This window comes from Panthera onca, chromosome A2 (assembly GCF_046562875.1).
Source record: "Panthera onca isolate mPanOnc1 chromosome A2, mPanOnc1 haplotype 2, whole genome shotgun sequence".
NCBI lineage: Eukaryota > Metazoa > Chordata > Mammalia > Carnivora > Felidae > Panthera > Panthera onca.
Window position 1 is genome coordinate 66,058,520 of NC_138340.1, and position 25,737 is coordinate 66,084,256.

At 48.4% G+C, this 25,737-nt stretch overlaps 1 protein-coding gene across 7 annotated transcripts in view; it reads right to left on the reverse strand.

Moving 5' to 3' along the window:
- Window positions 1-25,737, reverse strand: part of COBL (cordon-bleu WH2 repeat protein) — a 270,241-nt gene that overhangs the window by 125,274 nt on the left and 119,230 nt on the right. For 4 of the 7 annotated variants that reach the window (XM_060632145.3, XM_060632150.3, XM_060632147.3 and 1 more), the window contains exon 5: window positions 19,987-20,084. In XM_060632145.3, the coding sequence (XP_060488128.3) occupies window positions 19,987-20,084 (98 nt within the window). Of the gene's footprint in view, window positions 1-16,608; window positions 16,684-19,986; window positions 20,085-24,504; window positions 24,550-25,737 lie in introns of all 7 variants that reach the window. The other 3 variants (XM_060632143.3, XM_060632144.3, XM_060632148.3) reach the window with 2 other exon arrangements.

Sequence of the window (25,737 nt, forward strand, 5' to 3'; positions counted from 1 at the left end):
GAAACTGGGGAGCAGGCCTGGGAAGGTGAGATGCTCTCATCTTTGTGCGTGGGATATGGGGGAGCTGGCGGGACCCGGCTCCAGGTTATAGGTCAAGGGCAGGCTTCTGTGGGCAGACTGGGCTCTCCCAAAGACATTCCCATGGCGGGCTCTCCGCCAGCCTGCCCTTGGCCATGTCCCCGAGGCCTCGTAGCCTTGAGCCAAGAACAGCTTCTCCACCCTCACTAGCCCAGTCACTGGGTGGCGTGGGACAGGTGGCGCCCAGGGCCAGGCGCCAGAGAGGAGGGAGGGTCTGTCTTCTCTTTTCTTCCCTCTGGGAGCACCAGTCTCTCCCGGCTGGATTCTAAGGTTACCTCCGCTAGCCTTGCGCAGAAGTATGATGCTCTCCAGTCCCTCCCTCTTGCCAGTCGGGGTATCCTCCTGACTTCCCACTGGAGCCCCACTTCCCTAGTATCCTTCAGATGGCGGTGACCCAGAGGCTCTTCCTAGCATGTGAGGTTCCCTTTTGACTTGTTTCCTTTCCGGGCAGCATAAACAGCAAACTCTCCCTGCTTCCTCCCCGGGAAGCTGGCCAACCTTCCCTACCGGGGAGCCCCTCAGGTATTTTCACCAAGAGGCCAAGGAGGAAGTGAGCTTTCCCGAATCTCAGCAAAGGGGTGTGTGTGTGGATGCCTCAGGAGAGCTCCCCGGTCCTGCAGAATCACCACCCCGGCCAGCCTCTGCTGAATAACGTCCCCCTAGTCGTGTAGTGTGTGCTTGTGTGTGTGTGTGAAAACACACACATACATACACACATACAGTAACTCGCTTCTGCATGAAGCATCTCTCAGCAACCCCTCTTATCACAGAGAGCTCAGCCCCGATTTCTGGATTATCGTGCCCAGTCCCTGAGACGAATGTCACCTGCCCTCTGTCGGGATTGGCTGTGAGGCTCTGCACAGGGTCTCCCGGCCTGGACAGGAGGCTGGCCTGCTGGTTCACTGAACGGGCATCCCTCTCCCTACATCCGAGCCTGAAGCTAGCTCGTCCTCCACAAAAGGGCACCCTGCCAAGGGTGCCCTGTTCTGCCATTTGCCCAGTTTTTCCTTGGCCGTCCGTGAGTCAGTGTGAAACACCAGCATCTGCCGCCTAACGATTGCCAGAAGGGCCACAAGGACCCGAGTTCTGAGGACCATGGTGGTGGATAATTTCTCCCCGGGACGCCCTGGAACCTTGCCCACCCGAGGGTCATGGTCAGGTGCATCCAGGCTTCAGGTTTCTCCCCACATCATGCCGCCTTCGAGAGTCACGAGCTCACTGTCCTGCTCTGGCTATGGTGCTCTCTCTCATTTTATGAGCAACGTTTACACTGCCGGGTCCATTTGCTCGAACGGGCACACACACACAGGACAAAGTACTGTGTCTTCCACAGACCTCTGGGCACCGGAGGCAAAGAGGGGGAGCCAAACCGTGTTGCGATGCAGAGAACGGCCACGCCGTGGCCCAATTGTCACCTAAGTGGCTTGGGCACCCTGGTGGTGCCTCGGCAGAGTAACCCCATGTGCCGGCTATCCAGGAAAGGCACACAGCATGGGCTGAGCCCACGCCACGATTCGCATCAACTGTCAACCCCAGAAACCTCGCCTCTGTGTTCCGGGAAGGACCCCAATACACAGAGCTGACATGGGTCATTAAAAATACATTCACGTGGTTGCTATTCTTCTTATAGTTTGATTGTGCTGGACAGTAACGTTACCATTTCCAGGAGATGCTGCAGGGGGCAGGTAATTCTCAATCCTCCAGGAGGAAGCAGAAACTCCGTCCAGGCTTCTTTCGGCCTGGACGATGAGACAAGGGTGACAAACCATGTGGCCAGTTTCAGAAGATGATTCTGGTTGACATTGTTCTGCACATGAAGGCCACCTGTGGCTATTCAGAGTTGGAAGGTCCCTGAAGACAGGGGCAGGAAGCTCCAAAACCCAAAGGGTTAGGGGTCTCCTAACCAAGGGGCGCTGGCTTTCTGGAAAGTGCCCTATTTCCCCCAGGGCAAAATTACGGAGACTTAAGGGGCGCCTGGGTGGCTCAGTCGGTTGAGCGTCCGACTTTGGCTCAGGTCATGATCTCTTGGTTTGTGGGTTCGAGTCCCGCATCGGGATCTGTGCTGACGGCTCAGAGCCTGGAGCCTGCTTGGGATTCTGGGTCTCCCTCTCTGCCCCTCTCCTGCTCACATTCTGTTTCTTCCTCTCAAAAATAAGCAAAAATTAAAAAAATTTAAAAAAATAAAGTGGAAAAAAAATGACAAGAGACTTAAGGGTGGGGTGTCGACTTCTCACCCGGATACGAGCCAGATGCTCTGTAGGATTTTTTAGGAGAGGAGTCACTGCCTCCGGAGCCAGAGGCTCCCCCCGCCCTCCTCCCCTAAGACCTGGAACCTGCAGCTCCTCCCCGTATTGATCTGATCATCTCTCGGCAGAACCCCGTGTGTCTGGTAATGACCATGCTCGCACTGAGCACACAGAAACAATGCACACCCGTCCACCTGTCCGCATGTTGGTCCTGTGACCAATCAGAATCTCCGGTCCTCTTAGCGTGAACTCGTAGAGAGTCTGATCGCTCCCAGGCTGCTGTGCACTTAGGTTTTTCAATCTAAATGCATTACTTACATTCGAGTTCTATGGTTCTGCGCTAAAGACAACCAAGCTGTCTATAAATGTCGCGTGCCAGCTGCCATCCCACGCGGCCCCGTGTCACCCACAACCTGAAAGGTCCTCCTCTCGGGGGGACCCGTGGGTAGGTCGAGTCCCTGCGCCCTGGGATGCACCAGCTCATCTCTGCTCCGAGTGGAGTATTCCCGATCAGAAAGCAGGTGCCCGGCGGAGGAAGTGCGTCACCTCTGCAGCCCTGCCCATCCTTCCCAGAGTCCCCAGGGGGTACTGACTGCTGTGGCTAAGAACGAGGTGAGGAAAGAAAGGCTCCAGGCTTTTTAAAAAGAGAAGGAAGCCCTGAGAGTCAGGGTGTCCCTTTCATGACACGGTCTGCTTGCCAAGAAAATGCAAAGAGAGAAGCAGCAGTCCCTCAGGGTCGGGGACAGTGGACCTGCAACGTGCAGCCAGCCCTGTGACTTCTTGGCCAAGAGGAAGCCAGGGCAAAGCAGCAACACCAGCAACAGCTAGCGGGGCAACTTCCCAGTTGACCCCATGATCATTCGTGATCATTCATGATCACTTCGATCATTTCCTCCAGGTCAGAAAGAGACCGAGGGCTTGGCTCACTCCTGGCCTGGGGACGCCCCAGGAGGACGCACCCAGGGGACCTCACCATCTGCTGGCCGGTGGCCCGTCCTTACCCCAGCTGTCCAGGCACCTCAGTGATCTGTGTTTGAGAGCCACCTGGGGCTCGTGATCTCGGGACAGAACACAGACTTATTTCAAAGTCCTGACTTAAAAAAAAATTTTTTTTTAATCTTTATTTTTGAGAGAGAGAGACAGAGTGTGAGCAGGGGAGGAGCAGAGAGAGAGGGAGACACAGAATCTCAAGCGGGCTCCAGGCTCTGAGCTGTCAGCGTGGAGCCCGATGCGGGGCTCGAACCCACGAACTGTGAGATCATGACCTGAGCCGAAGTCGGATGCTCAACCCACTGAGCCACCCAGGTGCCCCCCAATGTGTTACTAGGGACGTCCTTGGATCTGCGGCTTGGTGAATAGCACCGGGGGGGACCCCTCGTGCTATCAACACGTTCAGCACCCCTTCGGTGCTGTTGAGGCCACGGTCCACATTTCTCCCCTCCCCTCCCTCTGCATTGTTCCGGAAACCATCCTAGCCCACTCCTGTTGTTAGCTCACGTGCCAGGCCAAAAGCAGGAGAGAAGAATGACAACTAACCGCTAACTGCCACTGTGTCCGGTTCCCAGGTAGTCCTTCCTTCAGGGGACTCTGTCACAGTGGGCTCTGCCGCCCCCCTCCCCCCAGACCACCCCCACCCGTGCTCCTTACTATGGAGGAGCAGGCAGAGGCCCAGACCATGAGTCCACTTGGAGAAACCTCTCACACTTGCAGTACAATCTGCCCGTGATCTTGGCGGTGGGGGGGGGGGGGGGGGAGTGGACACCGGGGCTGGGGGCTTCTAGGCCTTTCTGTGTCTCATGCCTGAAATGGGAATTCTCAGCTGTTCCAGCTCATTCTCGAAGTCCAATCCCGCCTCCCCGGCTGGGCCTCAAGGATCTTCACCACCCACACCACAGACCTCCTTCTACAGCTGTGGTCACAAGACCCCCACGTGTCCCTCTGGCAGAGGCCCACCTGCTCTAGCCTGCTGGAAGTCGTCATTAGTTTGTGCTCAGAGCATTAAACTCACATATGGCTCGAGTTTCCCCGGGATTCGGGTTTCGTCGTCTTTGGTGGCTCCTGGTGGCCACGGGGGACTGTCAGGTTCCCACTGCTCACGTGCTGACTCCCACGGCACAAAGGATGCCTTTTACTGGCTCGCCATTTACGTTAAAATTAGTCGACTAGGCTTTCAAATGTGCCGTTGTTGCTTTTAAGTAATGTATCACCGCTAACTTTGCTTTGTGGCTACCCGTTATTATGGCTGGTAGTTACATTCAGTCGCAAGATACGTAGCAGACTTTTCTTTTTCTTTTTTTTTTTGAAGTAGGCTCCGTGCCCAACGTGGGGCTTGAACTCACGACCCACGTTCAAGATCAAGAGTCGCACGCTTTACCGAATGAGCCAGCCAGGTGGCCCCCCCCTTTTTTTTTTTTTAATTTTTCTAATTTTATTATTTTTTTTTGTAGCTTTGTTAGTGATTTTATCTTTTTTATTATTTTATTATTTTTCATCATGATCACTGTACTCTTAACCCCCATCTGCTATTTCACTCACCTCCGTCCTGTCTGGTAACCATCAGTTTGTTCTCTCTAGTTAGGAGTCTGTTTCTGGTTTGCCTCCCTCCCTCCCTCCCCCCCCCCTCTTTTTTCTTTCCCTTTGCTCGTCTGTTTTGTTTCTTAAATTCCACATGAGTGACATCGTATGGTACTTGTCTTTGACTTATTTCGCTTAGCATTATACTCTCCACCTCCACCCACATCGTCGCAAAGGGCAATTTTCAAGTAACTAGAGTAAAACTAAGAGGGAATCATCCATATGTGTACACAAATGTAAATATAATCTCCCCAAATTTACTTGTGCAGGGACATTTCATCACTGAGTTGCTTTTTCTTTGGTTAATGGATATTCATAGTTCAATTTGCTTATGGAGATTTTAAAATTTAATTGAAAATGAACTTTGTTAATATTCATTCATATTTTATTACTGGAATATTTAATAATTCCACTACCAAAATCATAATGAAAAATTAACACATTGTTTAAGTTTATCTAGTGACAGAGAGAGAGAGAGAGCACGTGCGCATGAACAGGGGAGGGGCAGAGAGAGGGGGAGAGAGAGAATCCCAAGCAGGCTCCACCCTGTCAGAGCAGAGCCTGACTTGCAGCTCAAACCTAAGAACCGTGAGATCATGACCTGAGTTGAACCAAGAGTGGGAGCTTAAATGACTGAGCCGCCCAGGCACCCTGAGAAATGAACGCATTTAATATGTGTCATTACATGAAAATTGCTGGAGATTTTGTGGTTGCCTTTGCTTTGGGCATCAGATTAAAAAAAAAAAAATCATCACCAAGACTGATGTCAAGGAGCCTCCTGCTTATGTTTTCTTCTAGGAGTTTTATGGTTTCAGGTCTTAAGTTCAAGTCTCTAATCCATTGTGAGTTAATCTGTGTGTACGTGTAAGAGAGTGGTCCAGTTTTCCCAACACTGTTTACCGAAGACATTATCCTTTTCCCATTGTATATTCTTGGCTCCTCTGTAAATTAATTGACCATACGTGCATGGGTTTCTTTCTGGGCTCTTTATTCTGTGTCATTGGTCTATGCATCTGCTTTTATGCTAATGTTATACTGTATTCATTACTATAGCTTTGTAATACGGTTTGAAATCAAATACCGCGATGCCTCCAGCTTCTTTCTCAAAATTCCTTTGGCTATTCGGGGTTTTTTGTGGATATCTACATATTTTATGATTATTTGTTCTATTTCTTTGAAAAATGTGATTGGAATCTTGATAGGGATTATAAAGAATCTGTAGATTGCTTTGGGACATTTTAATATTGACTCTTGCAATCCATGAGCATGGGATATCTATTTATTTGGGTCTTCTTCAATTTCTTTTATTTTTTTTTTTTTTTTTTTTTTTTTTTAATTTTATTTTTGAGACAGAGAGAGACAGAGCATGAACGGGGGAGGAGCAGAGAGAGAGGGAAACACAGAATCTGAAACAGGCTCCAGGCTCTGAGCTGTCAGCACAGAGCCCGACGCGGGGCTCGAACTCACAGACCGTGAGATCATGACCTGAGCTGAAGTCGGAAGCTTAACCGACCAAGCCACCCAGGCGCCCCTTCAATTTCTTTTATTAATGTCTTATAATTTTCAACATGTAGGTCTTTCACCCTCTTGGTTAAATTTATTCCTATTTTATTCTTTTTGATGCAACTGTAAATGGGGTTGTTTTCTTAATTTCTCTTCCTGGTGGTTTTTTATTAGCATATAATGTCACAGATGTCTGTATACGGATTTTGTATGCTGAGAACTTAGTGAATGTATTTATTAGTTTTAACAGTTTTTTGATGGTGTCTTTAAAGTTTTAGCTACATAATACCATCTCATCTGCAAATGGTGATAATTCTTCCTTTCCAACTTGGACGCCTTATTTGTTTTGTGTTTTGTTTTGTTTTTTGTTTTTTGGTTTTTTTTTGACAAATTGCTGTAGCTAGGACTTCCAAAACTGTGTCGAATAAAAGTGGAGTGGGGGACATCCTGGTCTTGTTCTTGATCTTAGAGGACAAGCTTCCAGCTTTTGACCATTAGGTATGATGTTAACAAGGGGTTTGTCATGCATGGTCTTTAATACATTGAGGTGACTTCCCTCTATCCCCACTTTGTTGAGTGTTTTTTTTTTTTTATCATAAATGGATGTTGGCTTTTGTCATACGCTTTTTTGGCATCTATTGAGATGATCCTATAGATTTTTTTATCCTTGATTTTGTTAATGTGCTGTGTCACATCGATTCAATAAATCGTGCTAGATGATCCCCTCAATGAATTATAAAATTCAGTTTCCTAATACTTGGTTGAGGATTTCAGCATCTATGTCCATCATGGATACTGAACTGATCATCAGGGTAATGCCGGCCTCGCAAAATGAGTTGGAAGTGTTCCCTCCTCTTCCATTTTTTGGAAGCTGGAGAAGGACAATTAATTCTACTTCGAATGTTTGGTAGAACTGACGAGTGGAGCAGTCTGGCCCTGGACTTTTGACTGGGGGGGGGGGGGGAGGGTGGGATCCTCTACTATTTTAAACAACAGCCCTAAGTAGAAAGCCTGAGAAGGTGACCGGTTTCTGGCTCTCGACATGTAGCACAGGTGTGATCAGCACGTTACACCTCACGCTCAACTGTCCCTTTTTGGGAATGACCACGGTCAGCCTCCAGATCTCATCGACCCTTTGCTCCTAACTTGCCCCTCCGTTCTGCTCTGGAATGGTCCCACAGCGTTCATCGTGCTATAGAACAAGGCCCCAGACTCAACTTCCTTCAGGGTACCCGCTGAGCGGGCAATATCCAGAGTATTATTCCCGGATTATGTGACAGGAAGTAGATATTCGCGCAGTCCATGTCTCTAACCCGGGTGCCTTAACTTCTGGTCTCCACTTCCGAAGAGTAGAATTAATCTCCCCCTCCCCATAGTGTCCCCCTCACTTGCTTTTCAGACAGCAGCCTGGGTGGTTCGCGGGGTCCTCCTGGTAAAAGGTGCCAGTCTGCTGGCTGCAGAGAGACACGTGACTCTGGCACAGAGAGCGCACAGGAAAGTATTCATCCCTCCGGGGACCGGGGTACCGCTGCTCCCTGCTAGGGGCAACGAGGGCCGACAAAAGAAAGAAATGTGGGAGCCCTGGGTGACAGGTACCCAAGAGCGGCCATCGTCCACAGTTCCGGTGAAAGGGAGGACATTCTAAAGGAGGCAGTAACAACTTGGGACAATTTTGTTTAAGAAAACAATGGATGGGGCGCCTGGGTGGCTGAGTTGGTTGAGCATCCGACTTCGGCTCAGGTCATGATCTCACGGTTCATGGGTTTGAGCCCCACATCGGGTTCTTTGCTGACAGCTGGGAGCCTAGAGCCTGCTTTGGATTCTGTCTCTGTCTCTCTCTGTCCCTCCCCTACTCACGCTCTGTCTCTTTCAAAAATAAATAAACACTGAAAAAAATTTAAAAAAAGAAAACAATCGATATCACTGTGACTCATCAAAAACATCAAAATAAAGTTTCTCTCTCACCCGCTTCTGCCCTAGTTCTGTCCCCCTTCCTCTTTACAGTGTCCTGATCGTCGAACAGGATGGGCCCTGGGTGGCATTAGTGTCCAGCAGGCATTTGCAAAGGGGGCCGCTGGCACCCCTCCTGGGTCATCCCAACCCCTGGCCAACACGTAGCTCAAGGGCAGAAGTAGAAACTCACAATCCCCACCACTGTCGCCGGAACTGTGGACCATCGCCTCTAGGTCTGCAATTCCCACTACTTTCCCTTTCCAATGAGAGAAACCAGCATTTAAAATCTCTGCACAAAAATTTAGAGTGTTGGGCAACTGGGATGAGCTTTGGCACGAATAACTTTTTTCCTTATGCGACCTGGCTTTGCTTCAGCTAAGCGTCTGCCTTTAGTTTTATTTTTTTTAATGTTCATTTATTTCTGAAGGGGGAGAGAGAGAGAGAGAGAGAGAGAGAGAGAGAAATGAGTGGGGGAGGGGCAGAGAGACAGGAAGACATAGAACCGGAAGCAGGCTCCAGGCTCCGAGCTGTCAGCACAGAGCCCGAAGCGGAGCTCGAACTCACGAGCTGCAAGATCATGACCTGAGCCGAAGTCGGACGCGTAACTGACTGAGCCACCCAGGCGCCCCCTAAATGTGTGCCTTTAGCATCAGACATATAGCGTCAAACTATGTGGAAATCAATTTTCACTGGCTGCACATGAACGGTACCTGGCTTAAGATACATTAAGCAGAGAGCTCTTAAGAAAGAGCTTAACGTCATTCAGCTTTTGCTACTCCACGACTCCGCTGTGTCAACAAAACCAGGCAGCGATGGTTGCTGACTTCAGAGCCTGCTTCTCAAAGAAGGGGCAGAGTTCTGCTGCATCCCAGTCAACTGAGATGATTCGAGAGAGAAGCTGCTCACCGCCCGAGTCATAACAAATTACAAAGAGACCACGCTGAGATAGAGCACATTGTGAACGGCACAGAGCTCCGTGGAGGCAATCACAGCTGTGTATCACGAGGCTGGCCCTGGGTGTCTGTAGAAAGACAGGCGCAAGAAAATACACAACATGGGGCGCCTGGGCGGCTCGGTCGGTTGAGCGTCCCACTTCGGCTCAGCTCATGATCTCATGGTTCGTGAGTTTGAGCCCCGTGTCGCACCCTGCACTGTCAGCTTGGGATTCTCTCTCTCTCCCTTTCTCCCTGCCCCTCCCCTGCTCGTGCTCTCTCTCTCTCAAAATAAATAAACTTAAAAAAAAATAAAAAGAGCGAAAGGTACAAAGCCATCATCATAGCTCTCTTCGAAATTGCTTTAGAACAAAACTCAGTTCTACCTCACACACCTGTGGCTCAGCCCTCAGGACATAGCTTTCTACTCACAATTTGTGGACATTCCAAACAGGGAATTTGGGCTCTTTCCAGGCCAGGACGACAGAGTGTCAGCAGGATTCACTCTGCTTGTGAAAACACTGACCCCTAGTGGCAGCACTGACTCAACACACTCTCCCGGCAGCGCTTGGAAGTCCTTCCTGATCCACTAGCAAGGGAGTCCTTTTTTTTTTTTTAAGTTTATTTATCTGTTTTGAGAGAGAGAGAGAGAGCGTGTGTAGGGAAGAGGGGGGCGAGAGGGGGAGAGAGAGAAAGAGAGAGAGAGAGAGAGAGACAGGGAGGGAAGGAATCCCAAGCAGGCTCCTAGCTGTCATTGCAGAGCCCGACTCTGGGCTTGAACCCGCAAACCATGAGATCATGACCTGAGCCGAGGTTGGACACTTAAAAGTCCAGTAAAAGTCGCCCTTCATTAAAAAAAAAAAAAATCCCAGAAAACACTCCATCGGCATATAAGGCTCTTTCTCCTTTTCCAGCTTTGTACTGTTCAAACAGACCCCGGAAGAGGTGAAAGGGAAGTTTGCTGTAGGTTTAACTTCTATTTCTCATTAGGAGTGAATCTGGGCACTTTCCATTTATTTAGGCATCGCTTACACCTCTTTTTCTGCGAACTTTCTATGAATATCTCTCTTGGTTAGAAGGTCACCTTTTTTTAATGTTTGTTTATTTATTTATTTTTGAGGGGAGGGAGGGAGAGAGAGAGGGAGAGGTAGCAAGCCAGGGAGGGGCAGAGAGAGAGGGAGGGAGAGAATCCCAAGCCCGATGTGGGTGTCCGACGCACAAACCGTGAGATCATGACCTGAGCCAGAACCAAGAGTCGGACGCTTAACTGACTAAGCCACCCAGGAGCCCCCTTTTTCTTTCTTTCGTTCTTTTTTTTTTTTTTAATTTGAAGTAGATACACAATGTTGTATTCGTGTCAGGTGTACAACATAGGGAATCAACATGTCTCTACATCATTCAATGCCCACCGCGGTAAGTGTAGTGTCACATTGTACAACATTATTACAATATTATCAACTACATTCTCTAAGCTGTATTTTTCTTCCCAGTGACTGGAAGCTTGTAGGTCTTAATCCCCTTCGCTTACTTCGCCCATTCCCCCCACACTCACCCTTCCGACAACCACCAGTTTGTTCTGTTTTTATGAGTCCATTTGTTTGCTTTTTATTTTTTTTGATCCCATATATAACTGAATGCATAGAAAAGATGTACGACAGAATATTATTCGGCCATAGAAAAAAATGAAATCTTGCCAATTGCACTGACGTTGATGGACCTACAGGGAATCACACTAAATAAGATAAAGTCAGACAGAGAAAGACAAATGCCCTATGATTTCACTTATTTATGGTTGCCATTGCTTTTCTAAGAGCCCTGGTCCCACATTCATCATCTGGACATTTACTTTGCTTATAACATTCCCTTTCCCTCCTTCTCTCCCTCTCTTTTGTTATTCAAGAATTTAGTTTCCCTTGCAGTCAAATTCACCAGTGTTTAGGAAAGTATCCCATACTCTCAATTTGCAGATGAATTCACTCCTATTTTCTGCTAGTAACTGTATGGTTTCAATTTTTACATTTACATTTCTGATTCATTTGTTTTTTACCCTCATATTTATGGTGAAAATGTACACGATTTTATCTTTCTCTGTAGGGCTATTCAGTGATCTCAAATTCCTGAATTAATAAGATTATTTTCCTCCACTGATTTGACATGTGGCCAAATTGTATATCAATTTCTGTCTTCAACTCGCTCCAGATTTTCTATTGGGTTCCACTGAGCTACTGTGGCCAATATGACACGGTCTGAATTACAGAGGCTTAAGGAGCATTTTATTTATTTATTTTAAAAAAGTTTTTTTTTAATGTTTATTTATTTTTGAGAGAGAGAGAGAGAGAGAGAGACAGAATGAGAGCAGGGAAGGGGCAGAGAGAAAGGGAGACACAGAATCCGAAGCAGGCTCCAGGCTCTGAGCTGTCAGCACAGAGCCCAACTCGGGGCTCAAACCCATGGATTGCACTGCGAGATCATGACCTGAGCCGAAGTCAGACGCTTAATTGACTGAGCCACCCAGGCACCCCTTAAGAAGCATTTTAAAACTGGTTAGGCTTTTCCACCCTCCTTGCCTTTCAGAGTTTTCCTGGCTAGTCATTGCTTGTTTATTTTTCCAAGTAAACTTTATAACCAATTTATTTAGCTCTATGAGAAAACCCAATCAACAGAATAATGTTGAATCTTCATATTTAAGAACACGGTATGCCTTCCACGTGTACAATTCTACTTTTGTGTGCCTCTGTGGAATTTTGTAATTTTTCTTATAAACGCCTTGAACAGTTCCTATGAAGTTTTTGCCTAGGTTCTATTTATCTATATCATAAATGTATTTTCTTACGTTGCACTGAGAAAAAAACTCACACAGATTAGCAACGCCCACAACAAAATTTATGCGGCCATTCTTTGCTGTAGAAAAAGCTGTAATACTTAACTGCATTAAGTAAAATGGTGTGAGCGGCCAAGCCCTCCAGTGTAATTAAATAGACTCCTTACTCAAACACAAATGTAGCTTATAGAGTGTATGAAATATTGGAAGACTTTTTTTTTTTTTAAAGAGACAGAACACGTGTGCATGTGCGCGAATGAGGGAGGGGCAGAGGGAGACAGAGAAAGAGAGAGAGAGAGAGAGATGGAGAGAGAGAATCTTAAGCAGGCCCCACACTCAGCACAGAGCCCGCCACAGGGCTCAATCTCATGACCATGGGATCATGACCTGAGCCAAAATCAAAAGTCAGATGCTCAACCGAGTGAGCCACCCAAGCGCTCCTAGAAGACATTATCCAATAATTTGTGGCCAAAATTGAGACCAAAATTACAGACTAATGAGTCAACGGACATTTCAAACCATTCTCAGTGGATTTAAGTCTGTTTTTTCGCAAAGCAAATGGCATTGCTGATGTGGTCAGGGCAGGTAAAAACCTGCGTAGATTACACAACTAAAGACGAGATTGTCTTAAAAATCATTAGGTAATTTTATTCAGGGTTATTTAGACAAAGATAAGAATGGTTACAGGCACTTCTGTGGACAGGTGCCTGCGGCCGCATCTAGCTCAAGTACGGCCTCAGCTCCGGCCACGTGTAAATCCTTCCTCAAACTGGAAACCAATGAGATTTGGTTGTCTTGACAGCTGAGAGCTGATTTGCACAGAGCTTTAAAATATAGCCATTAAGGGACGTCTGGGTGGCTCAACTGGTTGAGCATCGCCTCTTGATTTCAGCTCAGGTCAGGATCTCAGGGTCGTGGCATGGAGCTTTGCGCCCGACTCTGTGCTGACAGCGTGGAGCCTGCTTGGGATTCTCCCTCTCTGTCCCTCCTCCGCTTTCATGCATGTTAGCACTCTTTCTCGCTCTTAAATAGAAATACACTTTAAAAAAGGGCGATGAGAAAGAATGAAATCTTGCCATTTGCAACAACGTAGATGGAACTAGAGTGTATTATGCTAAGTGAAATAAGTCAGTTGGAGAAAGACAGATATCATATGATTTCACTCACATGTGGAATTTAGGAAACACGACAGATGAACACAGGGGGAGGGAAGGAAAAACAAAATACAAATAGAGAGGGAGGCACTTATAAGACACTCTTAAATACAGAGAACAAACTGAGGGTAGCTGGAGGGGAAGTGGGTGGGGGGGTAGGTTAAATGGTGACGGGCATTAAAAAGGACACTTTTTGGGGCCACCTGGGTGGCTCATTCGGTTGAACATCTGACTTCACCTCAAGTCATGATCTTGAGCTTTGTGGGTTCGAGCCCCGTGTTGGGCTCTGTGCTGACAGCTCAGAGCCTGGAGCCTGCATGGGATTCTCTGTCTCCTTTTCTCTCTGTCCCTCCCCCACTTGGGCTCTGCCTCTCTCTGTCTCTCAAAAATAAATAAATGTAAAAAAAAAATTTTAAAAAAGGGCACTTTTTGGGATGAGCACTGGGTGTTCTGTGTAAGTGATGAATCACTAAATTCTACTCCTGAAGCCAAGACTAAACTGTGTTAACTTGAGTTTAAATATAAAAAAATAATTAAAAAAATTAAAATTAAGAAAAAAACCCATGACCACTAAAAGGGAAAAGTAGTATTAAATTCAGGGCATTAAACTCCTATGTTTTTAAAGTGACATGTGAGGAACTGAAACATTTCCACACATCTACTGTTAGATTCAGAAGTCATATCATTTTGTCATGGGGACACATATTAACACATTCAGTTAAATTTTAAAGTATGATGTGAGTTTTTTTTTAACCCAAATTAAATTTGATTTGGCTTCTTGGTTGGAAAATAAGGGCTTGTTTTGCCAATTCGTGTACAGGGCAAACTTTCTCCATAAACCAAAGTGGCTATAAGCCCCAGATCTTGACAAAAACAGATTTAAAATTTGGGATGAGGGGCTCCTGGGTGGCTCAGTCGGTTAAGCGTCCGAATTCGGCTCAGGTCATGATCTTGTGCTTTGTGAGTTCCAGCCCCGCGTCGGGCTCTGTGCTGACAACTCAGAGCCTAGAGCCTGCTTCAGATTCTGTGTCTCCCTCTCTCTCTCTGGCCCTCCCCCGTTCATGCTCTGTCTCTCTCTGTCTCAGAAATAAATAAACATAAAGAAAAAATTTTTAATTCTTCACATATATTATTTGATGTCTACACCTGTTTCTATCACATTTGTTCCTTCAGGAAGGAAGTCTTCAAACGGTATTTTAAAAAAATGCCTACAAGGAATGAGTATAATTATTATTTGATAAGTCTGGTTAAGGTTTTCCTTATACCTCCCAGAAGTCAGTAACTCCAGGGTGATTGAGTAACAAGTCCTTTACCAGTCAAATGGCCTCCAAATCTTGTCTGTTGACAAATTTGAAAAGAACTTAATCAGGTAGAGATAAAACACCATTCGAGGGGCTCCTGGATGGCTCAGTCAGTGAAGTGTCCAACTTTGGCTCAGGTCATGATCTCACAGTTCGTGGGTTTGAGCCCCATGTGAGCTCTGGGCTGACAGCTCAGAGCCTGGAGCCTGCTTCGGATTCCACGTCTCCCTCTCTCTCTGCCCCTCCCCTGCTTGCGCTCTGTCTCTTTCTCAAAAATAAACAAACATTAAAAAATTAAGGAAAAAAAGTCCATTCAAAACCATTTTCACAATAGATCACTCTGTGAATTACCTGCAGAAGCTGCAGACAGCTTAACTTTTCCTTCTTTGTAGACTTATTTATGTAAAATGTTTTTCAAGGCTTAATATAAAAGAGTCCCAAAATTCAATGTGGAAGCTTATCTAGATTTATCCATAAATTATGTTCATTAATGGATATATTAAATAAATGGAAAAAAATACTTTTTGTCTTATTAAAAGGTGACATCTTTTCAAAAAAATTAACTTCTCAGGGCCACCGGGGTGGCTCAGTTGGTTGAGCGTCTGACTCTTCATTTAGCTCAGGTTGTGATCTCACAGTCTGTGGGATCGAGGCCTGGGTCGGGCTCCGTGCTGAGCCAGTATGGAGCCTGTTTGGGACTCCCCTCTCTCTCTCTGTCTGCCCTTCTCCCCCACTCAAAATAAAAAAAAACTTCTAAAAAAGTGAATTTTCATGCTCAACAATTATATATCAAAAGTCGTAACATATTTATACTGTTTTTATTTATTTGCAGCTGTAATGTGAACTTAATCTGTCAGAATGTTTTTCTACTTAAAGCTTTATGATCACGTGAAATTTAAAAGAATCCAATTTCGATAGACGTTTTTATCTTACATTTCATTTAAGCCTTTATAAAAGACCTTTAAGCATAAAATATATATTGACTAGAACAGAATATTACACGGGGACTGGCAGAACGGAAAAGGAAAATAATGCAAAATTTCTTATCGCTGTTGAAGGGTTTGCCCATATAATTTTAAAATGTGATGGTAAAGCATATCTTTATTAGATATACTTTAAATGTCAGTATTTATAACATACTATGAATTCTTTTCCTTCAAGTATTTAAAATCGTGAAAAAAAGGTTTGGGGCAACTGCGTAGCTCAGTTAGTTAAGCTTCTGACTTGGGCTCAGGTCATGATCTCGTCATCTGTGGGTTTGAGCCCCACGTCAAGCTCTATGCTGACAGCTCGGAGCCTGGAGCCCACTTCAGATCCTCTGTCTCCCTCTCTCTCTGTACCTCCCTGCTTGCACTCTGTCTCTCTGTCTCTTTCTCTCTCTCAAAAATAAGTAAACGTGAAAAAAAATGTTTTAATTATGAAGAAAAGTTTTACATGCCAACTTTGAAACATGAGGGCACAGGTAGTTTTAACAAATCCTTTCGGGGCACCTGGGTGGGTCAGTGAGTTAAGCGTCGGACTCTTGATCTCGGCTCAGGTCATGACCTCATGGTTCGTGAGTTCGAGCCCCACATCGGGCTCCGTGCGAATAGTGAGGATCCCGCCTGGGATTCTCTCTCTCCCCCCCTCTCTCTCCCCTGTCTCTCTCTCTCAAAATAAAACTAAAAAAATAAATACATAAAACTTGAATAAATTTCCCTTCAAAGCGTAGTTGAGGAGTTTGGGAACTGGTGGGTTCAGGGTGGGAAAGAGGGCCAGGTGGCCCCCAAACCATCAGCTCCTCCTGAGCGTACAGGAGTGAGTCCGGAGAGCGTAAGTTCAGTCCTTCTAAGCAAGGATCCTCCTGACCGTGCTGACTGGTACCTGCTCCAGGCGTAGCACGGGCAGGTAAACGAGTAGCCCATGTGCAGCTTTGTGCATTTATCCAGACTGAAAGCACAAAAACCTAACAACCAAACGAATCTAGGATTCCATTTTTAGAAGGTTCCTTGAAGCAGCAAGAAGCGCGCCCGGTTAGCAAGAAGCCCCTGCGGGGTTAGTACTCACATTCGAGCCCATTCCCAAAGCCGACCGTGACGGGTCCCCATCGCCGTCCAGCCCGCACCGCCCGATCTGCTCCGCCTGGAACACAGACACGCGTCAGGTCATCTCCAGGTCAAAGGTCAAGCAAGCCCAGGTCGAAAGTCATCCTCAGCGATTACTACAGCCAAAGATACCAGCGTGGTCCTCAAGGCAGCAGACTCTAGATGGGAATCCTGGGGCTCGTCCCTCCGCTCAGGAACCCAGAAGCCCCTAACCGAAGTGCTCACTGATCTGAAAACTGGTTGTGAAATCCATGACTCACGGGGAGGCATTTTCTTTTTGCATTTTCCCAAAAGCATATCGTCCGCTTGGAAAACGCACAAGAAGAAAACAGTAGTTAGTGCGTCTGGGCCGAATGAGTGGGCTCTGAAAACCAATTGAGTAACAAGTGTTGGTTGGGGCTTTCTAAATCTGCTCAGTGAGTGCAGCAGAAATAATTCACCGAACATCTCACTCTCCACAAAAGATAAACAATCATGGTATCTCGCTCCATCGTGAAGAACGATGTCTCGCATTGATGGTTCACTGGCCTCCGGCTACAGAATCACAGGGCGCAGCAGGAGATACAGCTCCTGACACCCCCCCTCCCCCATGAGAATCTCTGGGGAGAAGACCCAAGAATCCAATTGTTAGGCGAGGTCTTAGGGTGATTCTTAGGTACTTTTTCAGAACCGCTGAGTTACAAGAATAAATAGTGTCCAGATAGTAGAAAATTACCATGTTTTAAAATGAAACCCCCAAGTTTAAAATACCAAAAATGAAAATACCAAAGTCTTATTTTTATTTTTTGAGAGGAGCATGAGTGGGGGGGGGGGGGGCAGGGAGAGAGGGGAACAGAGGATCCCAGGCGGGCTCTGGGCTGACAGCATTTAAGCCCAACATGGGGCTCAAACTCATGAACCGTGAGATCCTGACCCGAGCTCAAGTCAGACGTTCAATCAACTGAGCCACCCAGGGGCCCCTAAGATACCAAAGCTTTATAATAAGGAGAGATATGCACCCTCAGCTGCTTCAGCCAAAATGCTATCCCTTAAGTATATCCTTGTTGAGACTACATGCACACACACACACACACACACACACACACACACACGTATATATTTTTTTGCTTTTAAGGAGATACTGCAAAGACCTATGTTAGCTTCAAATTGCCTTGGCATTTCTCCATTCTCAGTGTTCTGTTCTCTTGAGATGTGTGCAGACTATCTGGCATCGTAACATTTTAGGAATCACTTAATGATTTTGCCCGGGGCGCCTGGATGGCTCAGTCGGTTAAGCGTCTGACTTTGGCTCAGGTCATGATCTCATAGTTTGTGAGTTCGAGCCCTGCATCGGGCTCTGTGCTGACAGCTCGGAGCCTGGAGCCTGCTTCGGATTCTGCGTCTCCCTCTCTCTCTGCCCCTTCTTCCGCTCACGCTCTATCTCTCTCTCTCAAAAATAAATAGAATATTAAAAAAAACTTAAAGAAAGTAATGATTTTACCCAACCCTCCTAGGATTCATGAAGAAAAGTGTGAACCAAGTACAGTGGGAGTAAGGGAGGAATAGCCAGGGCACTGGAAGGACAGGCCGGTGTGGACTCGGACCGTGGTCAGCTCAGGGGCATGCAGCCTGTGCTTCCTCGACTGTGCAATGGGCTGGATACTACCCGTCAGCAGGCTTCCAGAAGACGAAGCTAAGCTGCATTTAGCACAGCCTCTCAATCCAGGAAGCGAAGAGGAACAAGGCCTGGAGAGGCTGGGGCCACAAACCACAGATACTCCGGTAAGAGAAGTCGAGGGCAAAATAAAACAAAGTAAGGGAGAGAGGAGGTGCAGGAGAAGGGAAACTAAGCGCAGCCTGACAGGGACAGCGCCAAGACGCCAGGACAGAAAGAGTCCCGCAGCCTTGGCATTTTCCCAGTGTCCCCGGCGGTGGCGTAAGCCAGGCAGCCTCCCACCCCCACACCACAGGCGACCTTATTTTGCTAAAAACAAAAGCGTTTCTTGGTTTTTTACTGGCTTTGCTGGCAGTTCCTTCCCTCCAAAGGAGTAAGACTCCAGAGGACTCTTGAGATCCCCGTGTGAGGAAATGGTAGGTTTTACTATGACTTGGTTCCATCAGGATCAAGGAGGACAGTGAGGAACGCAGTCTTGGAAAATGTGATCTCCCAGATTTCAGGAACCCAGAAGCCCCACATTTATAGAGTGAAGGGAAATTCAAACGCAAAAGTTGGAATCTGTAATTTCAAGTAATCCTGACCTGACCAGAAAAAAAAAAAGGAGAAGAGAGGAGGGGAGGGAAGAGAAAGGGGGGAGGTGATGGGAGAGGAAGGAAGAGTGGGTAAGGAGGGGAGGGGAGAGAAAGGAGGAGGGGGTGGGGGAGGGGAGAGAAAAGAGGGGGAAGGGGGAGGAGAGAGAAAGGAAGAGGGGATGAGGAAGGGGGAGAGGAGAGAAAGGAGAAGGGGGAAGGGGGAGGAGGGGCTGGGAGGGAATACGGGATAGAGAGAAGGAAAGCACCAAGGATCTTGAGAGAAGTACGACGAGCACTGATTTTCAAAGGACACCTAGCAACATCAGAGAAAGGGCATGTAACCAGTAACAAAAAAGAGATTCACAAAAGCAAAATCAAAGCATCAGGACACACAAAGAGGAAAATGAGCCGGTGTGTGTGGGTCACTGCCAAAGGCAACAGACACCTGCAGGAGGCCAAGCTCCTGAGCCACACTTGACCTTGGCTTTCACCCTGGAGCTCACTGCCCCCCCTCCTCTGAACCAGAAACCACCGCGGGCCTGGGGTGCTGCGGGCTGTGCAGCCCGGATCTAAGCCCGGACCCTGAGCACCGTTATTTCCTGCTTCCCGTCCTCATCAGCAAAGTGGTGTGAACCGTCCCCTCCCTCGGCCTCCTGAACCGGGGAAATGAGATGCACAGGTCCGGGCGGTGGGCACAGGGGTTTCTCACCAGCACCAGGCTACCCTCCCACTCTGCCTGGAACTGGATACAAATATGGAATCAGAGCCCGCCAGTGGCCGGACCGCTTTTGTCCTTTTAGTCTCACTAGGAAGGAGCAAATACTAGGGATTAGCAAAATATACCTTTTGGACACCGGGTGCTGTGCACGAGCCGGCAGAGCAGGGCTCGTGGCTTTGGGTCCCACTGGAGAACACAACATTATCACCCTGCTTTAGGAATCAAGTCTGGATGTATGTCAGTCACTTTCCTGCATATGAATAAGTTCCCTTTCACCTGAAGAAATTAATATTCCTACAAATATTTAGAAAAATTCCAAGACAGGGTGAGTACAAACATCCCACGCAACTATTTTTACGTAATGCAGAATCATACGTGTATTCAGCCCATTACCTTACTACTGCTTCTTTTATTAACTTTGAAAAATCCCAGAAATTTTTTCTTCTCTTTATCTGTCTCATCGTTGCCAAGCGATGATTTTCTAAAGGTTTCTGCGGAGAAAACAAAAGTATCATTATTATCAGTCTATGGAATGAGATTAAACACCACACTTTAAACATGTCGATAAATGAGTCCTCCACCCTTAAACTTTATTTTGGTTTTTATAGGACAAACCAGCAACTATTTCTTCCAAAGCATTTTGAGGGGCGTCTCGGAGGCTCAGTCAGTTAATTGTCTGACTTCGGCACAGGTCATGATCTCACGGTTCATGGGTTCAAGCCCCGTGTTGGGCTCTGTGCTGACAGCTCAGAGCCTGGAGCCTGCTTTGGATTCTGTGTCTCCCTCTCTCTCTCCGCCCCTCCCCTGCGTGTGCTCAGTCTCACAAAAATAAATAAATGGAAACAAATTTTTAATTAAAAAAAGCATTTCAAGCCACCTCAAAGCCTCCAAGTCCCATTTATGAAATGACTAAAGGTTCTCACAATTTTCAGTGAGTTGGGTGGCATTTTCCTCTGGGTGGGATTGAACCCTGTGCATGAATGATAAAAACAAATCAATCAAGCAGTTCTAGGGTGGAACCATCCACTAGAAAAATGAAGTAAATCACACATGCTGTTTTACATTCTCTAGAGGCTGCGTCAAAAACAACCAGGTGTGATGTTAATAATGTATTTGTTTAATCTAATATTTCTAAAATATTATCATGCCATTAGATAAATGAGAGAGAAATTATTAGTGAAATTGTTTTTTGAGAGAGAGAGAGGTCAGGGTAGGGGCAGAGAGAGAGGGGGCCACAGGATCTGAAGAGGGCTCTGAGCTGACAGCCCAATGTGGGGCTCAAGCTCAGGAACCACGAGATCATGACCTGAGCCAAAGTCAGACTGTTAACCCACTGAGCCACCCAGGCACCCCATTAATGAGACATTTTAAATTCATTTTGGTGGTGGGACATGTGGGTGACTAAGTTGGTTAAGTGCCCAACTTTGGCTCAGATTATGATCTCATGGTTCGTGGGTTCAAGCCCCACGTTGGGCTCTGTGCTGACAGCTCAGAGCCTGGAGCCTGCCTCGGATTCTGTGTGTGTGTCTCTCTCTCTCTCCTCTCTCCTGCTCACACTCTGTCTCTTGCTCAAGAATAAACATACATAAAAAAATTTTTTTAAATTCATTTTGGTGCTGAGTGTGCGGGTCACAGCGCACATCTCAGCTCAGACTGGCCACACTCCATGTGCCTAAGGGCCACACGTGACTGGTGACTAGGACGGGGCCATCTGTGTTAAACATCCACTTTTGGAATTATGAGTGAGGTACAAACGCTCACTAAATAAAATAAATCAATAGCTTTCTGGCTTAAAAAAGGCCACTCGTTTCCAGAACATGGACTGGCCGCGATGGTTTACCCAGGTGGTAGCTGACATAACCCTATGTGACCTGCCAGGATTCGTGTTTCCAGATCTGCTTTCTACGACCTCAACCCGAAGGTCTTCCTTCCCGATGACATTCTCCAGGAGCCCCCAGACGGGGACGTCGAAGCCCAGACTTGTCGGGCAGCTGACGGCATCATGGCGTCACTGAGGACTTGGGCCAGTTCCAGACCCCTGCCTCTGGGGTGGGACCCAGCGCCCCGCATTCACTCCCCTTTAACCCCCGGTGCTTCTGCTGCCGGGCTGTGGTTGAGAACCAGCAGAAGAGGGGTCAGGAGCACCGAGGGCACACCACTTTGCCACCCGACGCCAGGCCTCTGTCATGAACTCATCCGGTTCTTCTCTTCCAAGGCACCCAGAGATGCCAAGGGGGGGGCATTGGGGTATTCCCGAGGGACAGAAAGATGAATTTCCTGGCCCACTGCCAGCTGCTGGACAGCCCGACCGCCAATCCACGGGTAGGAAAATCTGGACTGGGATCACACAGTCTGCTGTCAGAACATCAACCCAAACAAGGTAAGCAGCAGGAGCTTCTTTATCTGCTGGCCTAGAATTTCACCCTCCGATGAGAGCACACACACGAGAGCCGGTACGTTAGTAGCAAACGCATGAACGCTAATGCTGCATCCCTAGCAAAGTAAAACCCAAGCACCCTCATTCCTTAAATTCTTCTGGGAGCGGCAAAGGCCCGGGGTTTAGTGACGAGGCCCAGGCCCTCGGTTACGTGCAGGCGACTCCAGCCAAGCCACTGGTGCCCTCCGATCCAGATCAGTGAGCGAGCGACTCCCATCGCAAGGCATGCATCCCCCCCCGCCCCCCCACCCCCCCACACACGCGCGCGCGTGCGCGCGCACAGATTTCACGGCTGATCGCACTGAAACCCTCCGCGCCAGGCACCGAGCTACGAAGGCTGAGCTGTGCTACGATACAGGGTAAAACTACACCCAGGTGAACAACAGTAGGCGTCGACAGGTGTATTTATAATCGATCGTGTGTCTAGCATTGAGGGCCACGTGAAGCCAAGGTAGTAAAATGTGTGGTGTCATAGAACTCGGCAGGCGAACGAGGGAACGTGTCACTGGCACACCGGGTATTACACCAACCACGGCAATGACAGACTGATCAGGAAACTGTCGCACAATCAAGCCTCTTTTTTCTTTCCCTGAATAGCAGTAGAGGTTGGTCACCAAGTCCGCAAGACTGGAGGCCGAGGGGCGGCCCAGCCGCCAGAGCTGCCCGCGGTGATCCGAGAGGCACTCTCTTGTGTGGCCGCAGGCGGTGGCTGTCTGGAGGCAGCAGGGCCCCCAGGCGGATGATCTTAGGTGCGGAAGCGAGGGATGGGCGACTCTGTACTGAGAGGTGCCTTCTGTGAGGCCTCTGGGCCCCGGCAGACAATGCAGGAGGGAGCCAGAGCACTGGGTGTCCCTCCGTGTTCCCGTCAGCCCAAGTGTCGGCAGGTGGCCGCCACATGTCACAGCCAGCACCTGGCCACGGACACACAGCCCGGCTGTGTGTCCATACACTCTCTGGTTCCAAACACACAATTTGAGCCCAGAACCTGTTTTCGTCCGGTTTACGCTGATTTACGAGAAGTTAAATACGAATCAAAGTTTCGAGGAGGACGTGCTCAATCTGTAAGCGTGCACACAACTGCGCCAAAGCATTAACGGGATTCGGAGAACAACAGAGATGAACGGAGCGGCGCGGGGGGATGGAATGGGGCTGCAGGGGCCCTGAAATAACCAGCTCATCCAAACCACTCACTCTTCCGGACGAGGAAAATGGAAGGTCAGGGCCGTTCAGCGGCCAGGGCACAGGCGCGAGCGAGCGAGCAAGCACGAGAGGAGCCGTAGGCCTGCGTTCTGCAGATGTGCAGCCCGTCACGAGCCTGTGTGCACAGCGCCGATCAGAGCCGTGCTGACCTCCGTCTGCCTATTGCCCCAGATCAGACCCGGGTGAACTGAGGAAGCCTTCACAGACAGGAGGTTCCTGCCCCAAACAACGGCCATTCACAGTGCTTCTCAGGGGCGGATCCTTCTGTCCGCCGGACTTGTCTTCACCGTAGGACGGAGTAAACCTCAGCAGACAAGGAGTGTGCAGGGTGGCCTGGGCCACCGCAGTGTCAGAGCCCACACCCACGGGCTGTGTTTCCAGACCAACACCAAGATCTGTTTCATTACACTTTTGTACGTAAAAGACAAACACTCACCGGGATTTAAATGAACTTGGGTGTGTGTGTGTGTGGACAGTTCAAAGAGGTCACATAAATTCCAACATACAGGGGTGCCTGGGTGGCCCGGTCGGTTAAGCATCCGACTTCGGCTCAGGTCGTGATCTCGTGGTTTATGGGTTCCAGCCCCCACGTTGGACTCTGTGCTGGCAGCTCAGGGCCTGGAGCCTGCTTCCAGTTCTGTGTCTCGCCCTCTCTCTGCCCCTGCTCTGCTTGTGTTCTCTCTCTCAAAAATAGATCAATAAAAACATTTAAATAAAATTCCAGTGTGACTATATGTATCCATGTATACGTGTGCATGTACGTGTAAATATAGGTGTATGTGAGCATACGTAAGGTTTACGATAAATGTCAGAAGAAATCTAAAAGCCAGAATGATCGTGTATATACGCTTCTATGACAGAAAAGATTAGACTTCATGATCTACACTGCCCCAAATTCTGCAGCAGACCTCGCGGGCACCGGTGGACACGGGTGAAAAGGTAAACGGGGCATCTTCTGCAAGTGCTACTTCTGCTCTGCCCTGAAACTGTGTATTCCAGAAGGACCCATCTTCTGCAACGGCCTCCTTCACTGCTTAGCAGGTGGACGCACCGAGCGAACTCCCACACAAGGGACATTCTTCTCTTAGGCAACCAGGGTGTCAAGACGCCAAACCGAAGCCGCCTAGCAGCCGACAGACACGCTCCCGGAGGCCCGGCGTGGCAAGCCTGCGTTCCCTCAGCTCCTCTACGCCAGTGCACTTGCATGCATCGTCCTAGCCCAGAGCCATGCAAAGTCCAGCTGGGGTGGGAGCAGGCCTGCAGGTTCACTGTACCTTGACAGCTCAGGGAAGGCTCCGACTGAGTTTTGGTCAGAAGAACTGGAAAAAGCAGGCAAGGAGAGAGTGAGGGCAAGCCTCGCTGGTCTGCACCAGCCCCTGAGTACAGCCTTGGCCCCCGCCCCCTGCAGGCCCCGGGCCGGGGGGTGGGGGGGGGGGTGGGGTGGTGGTGGTGCTGTTTGCACCCCTGCAGGAGAGGGGCCAAGTCCCCAGCCCCTGATCTCCTCCAGCCCGCCGCTGCCGGGCTGCTAAGAGCTCCTATGGAAGCAGGTGGCAGCAAAGCCTTCTGCTTCTCCAGCCTGCCAATCCCGGGAATTCCAGAAGAGTTGGGCCTCTGCCTAGCAAGGCCCGGCCTCCGGCCTTGGCCCCGCCTCCGACCTTGGCCCCGCCTCCGGCCTTGGCCCCGCCTCCGGCCTTGGCCCCGCCTCCGGCCTTGGCCCCGCCTCCGGCCTTGGCCCCGCCTCCGGCCTTGGCCCTGCCCGCTCTGGAGCAGCTGCTGGCTGGGGAGGGGATGTAATGCAAGAGGGGCCTAGAGAGAGGGCTCCCCGCAGACATCTTCCGGAATGTTCTCCCTTCTTCCCAAATACTTGACTGCCAGTAGGGATAAAGGCGTTTGGCGGGGATGGTAATCAAATACTGCACAGCCGGCAGAGCACATGGCACTGTACGGTCCAGATGAAAGAGACACCGTGTCCCGGGCAGGGGCCGGTCACCCACCATGCCCGTGCCGGCTGTTACTCCTTTATTTTCTGGGGACGCTGCTGGGGTCCCAACAGATAGAGCTGATGACTGACCTAGAAGAGAAATGCGTGTTTGTGCAAGCTTTTTGCTTTCACATATTTGTGGGGACAGTTTTTCTTTCTTTTCTTTCCTTTTCTCCTTTTTTTTTTTTTCTTGTCTTACCAAATGAAAGCTCTATTTCCAAAGAGGCACAGAAACCAAATTTAAACAGGGCTGATAAGAGCCTGACAGACACACCCACTATATCCAACCCTCGGAGCAGATGCTGGGAATAATCTTGTCTGAGTTTTTGAGAGATGCGGCATAAAGCACAAGATGCATTGCTCTCAAATGTCAGAGCACTTTATTTTCTTTTTCTTTTTCTTTTTTTTTTTTGCAGGAATAAATAGTCTATGCATTTTATATGTGACTGAGCTAAAACCCTTCCTCGAATGGCAAATGAGACCTGGGGTCCAGAACCTGTGGGAGATTTGGCAGAGGAGAGAGATT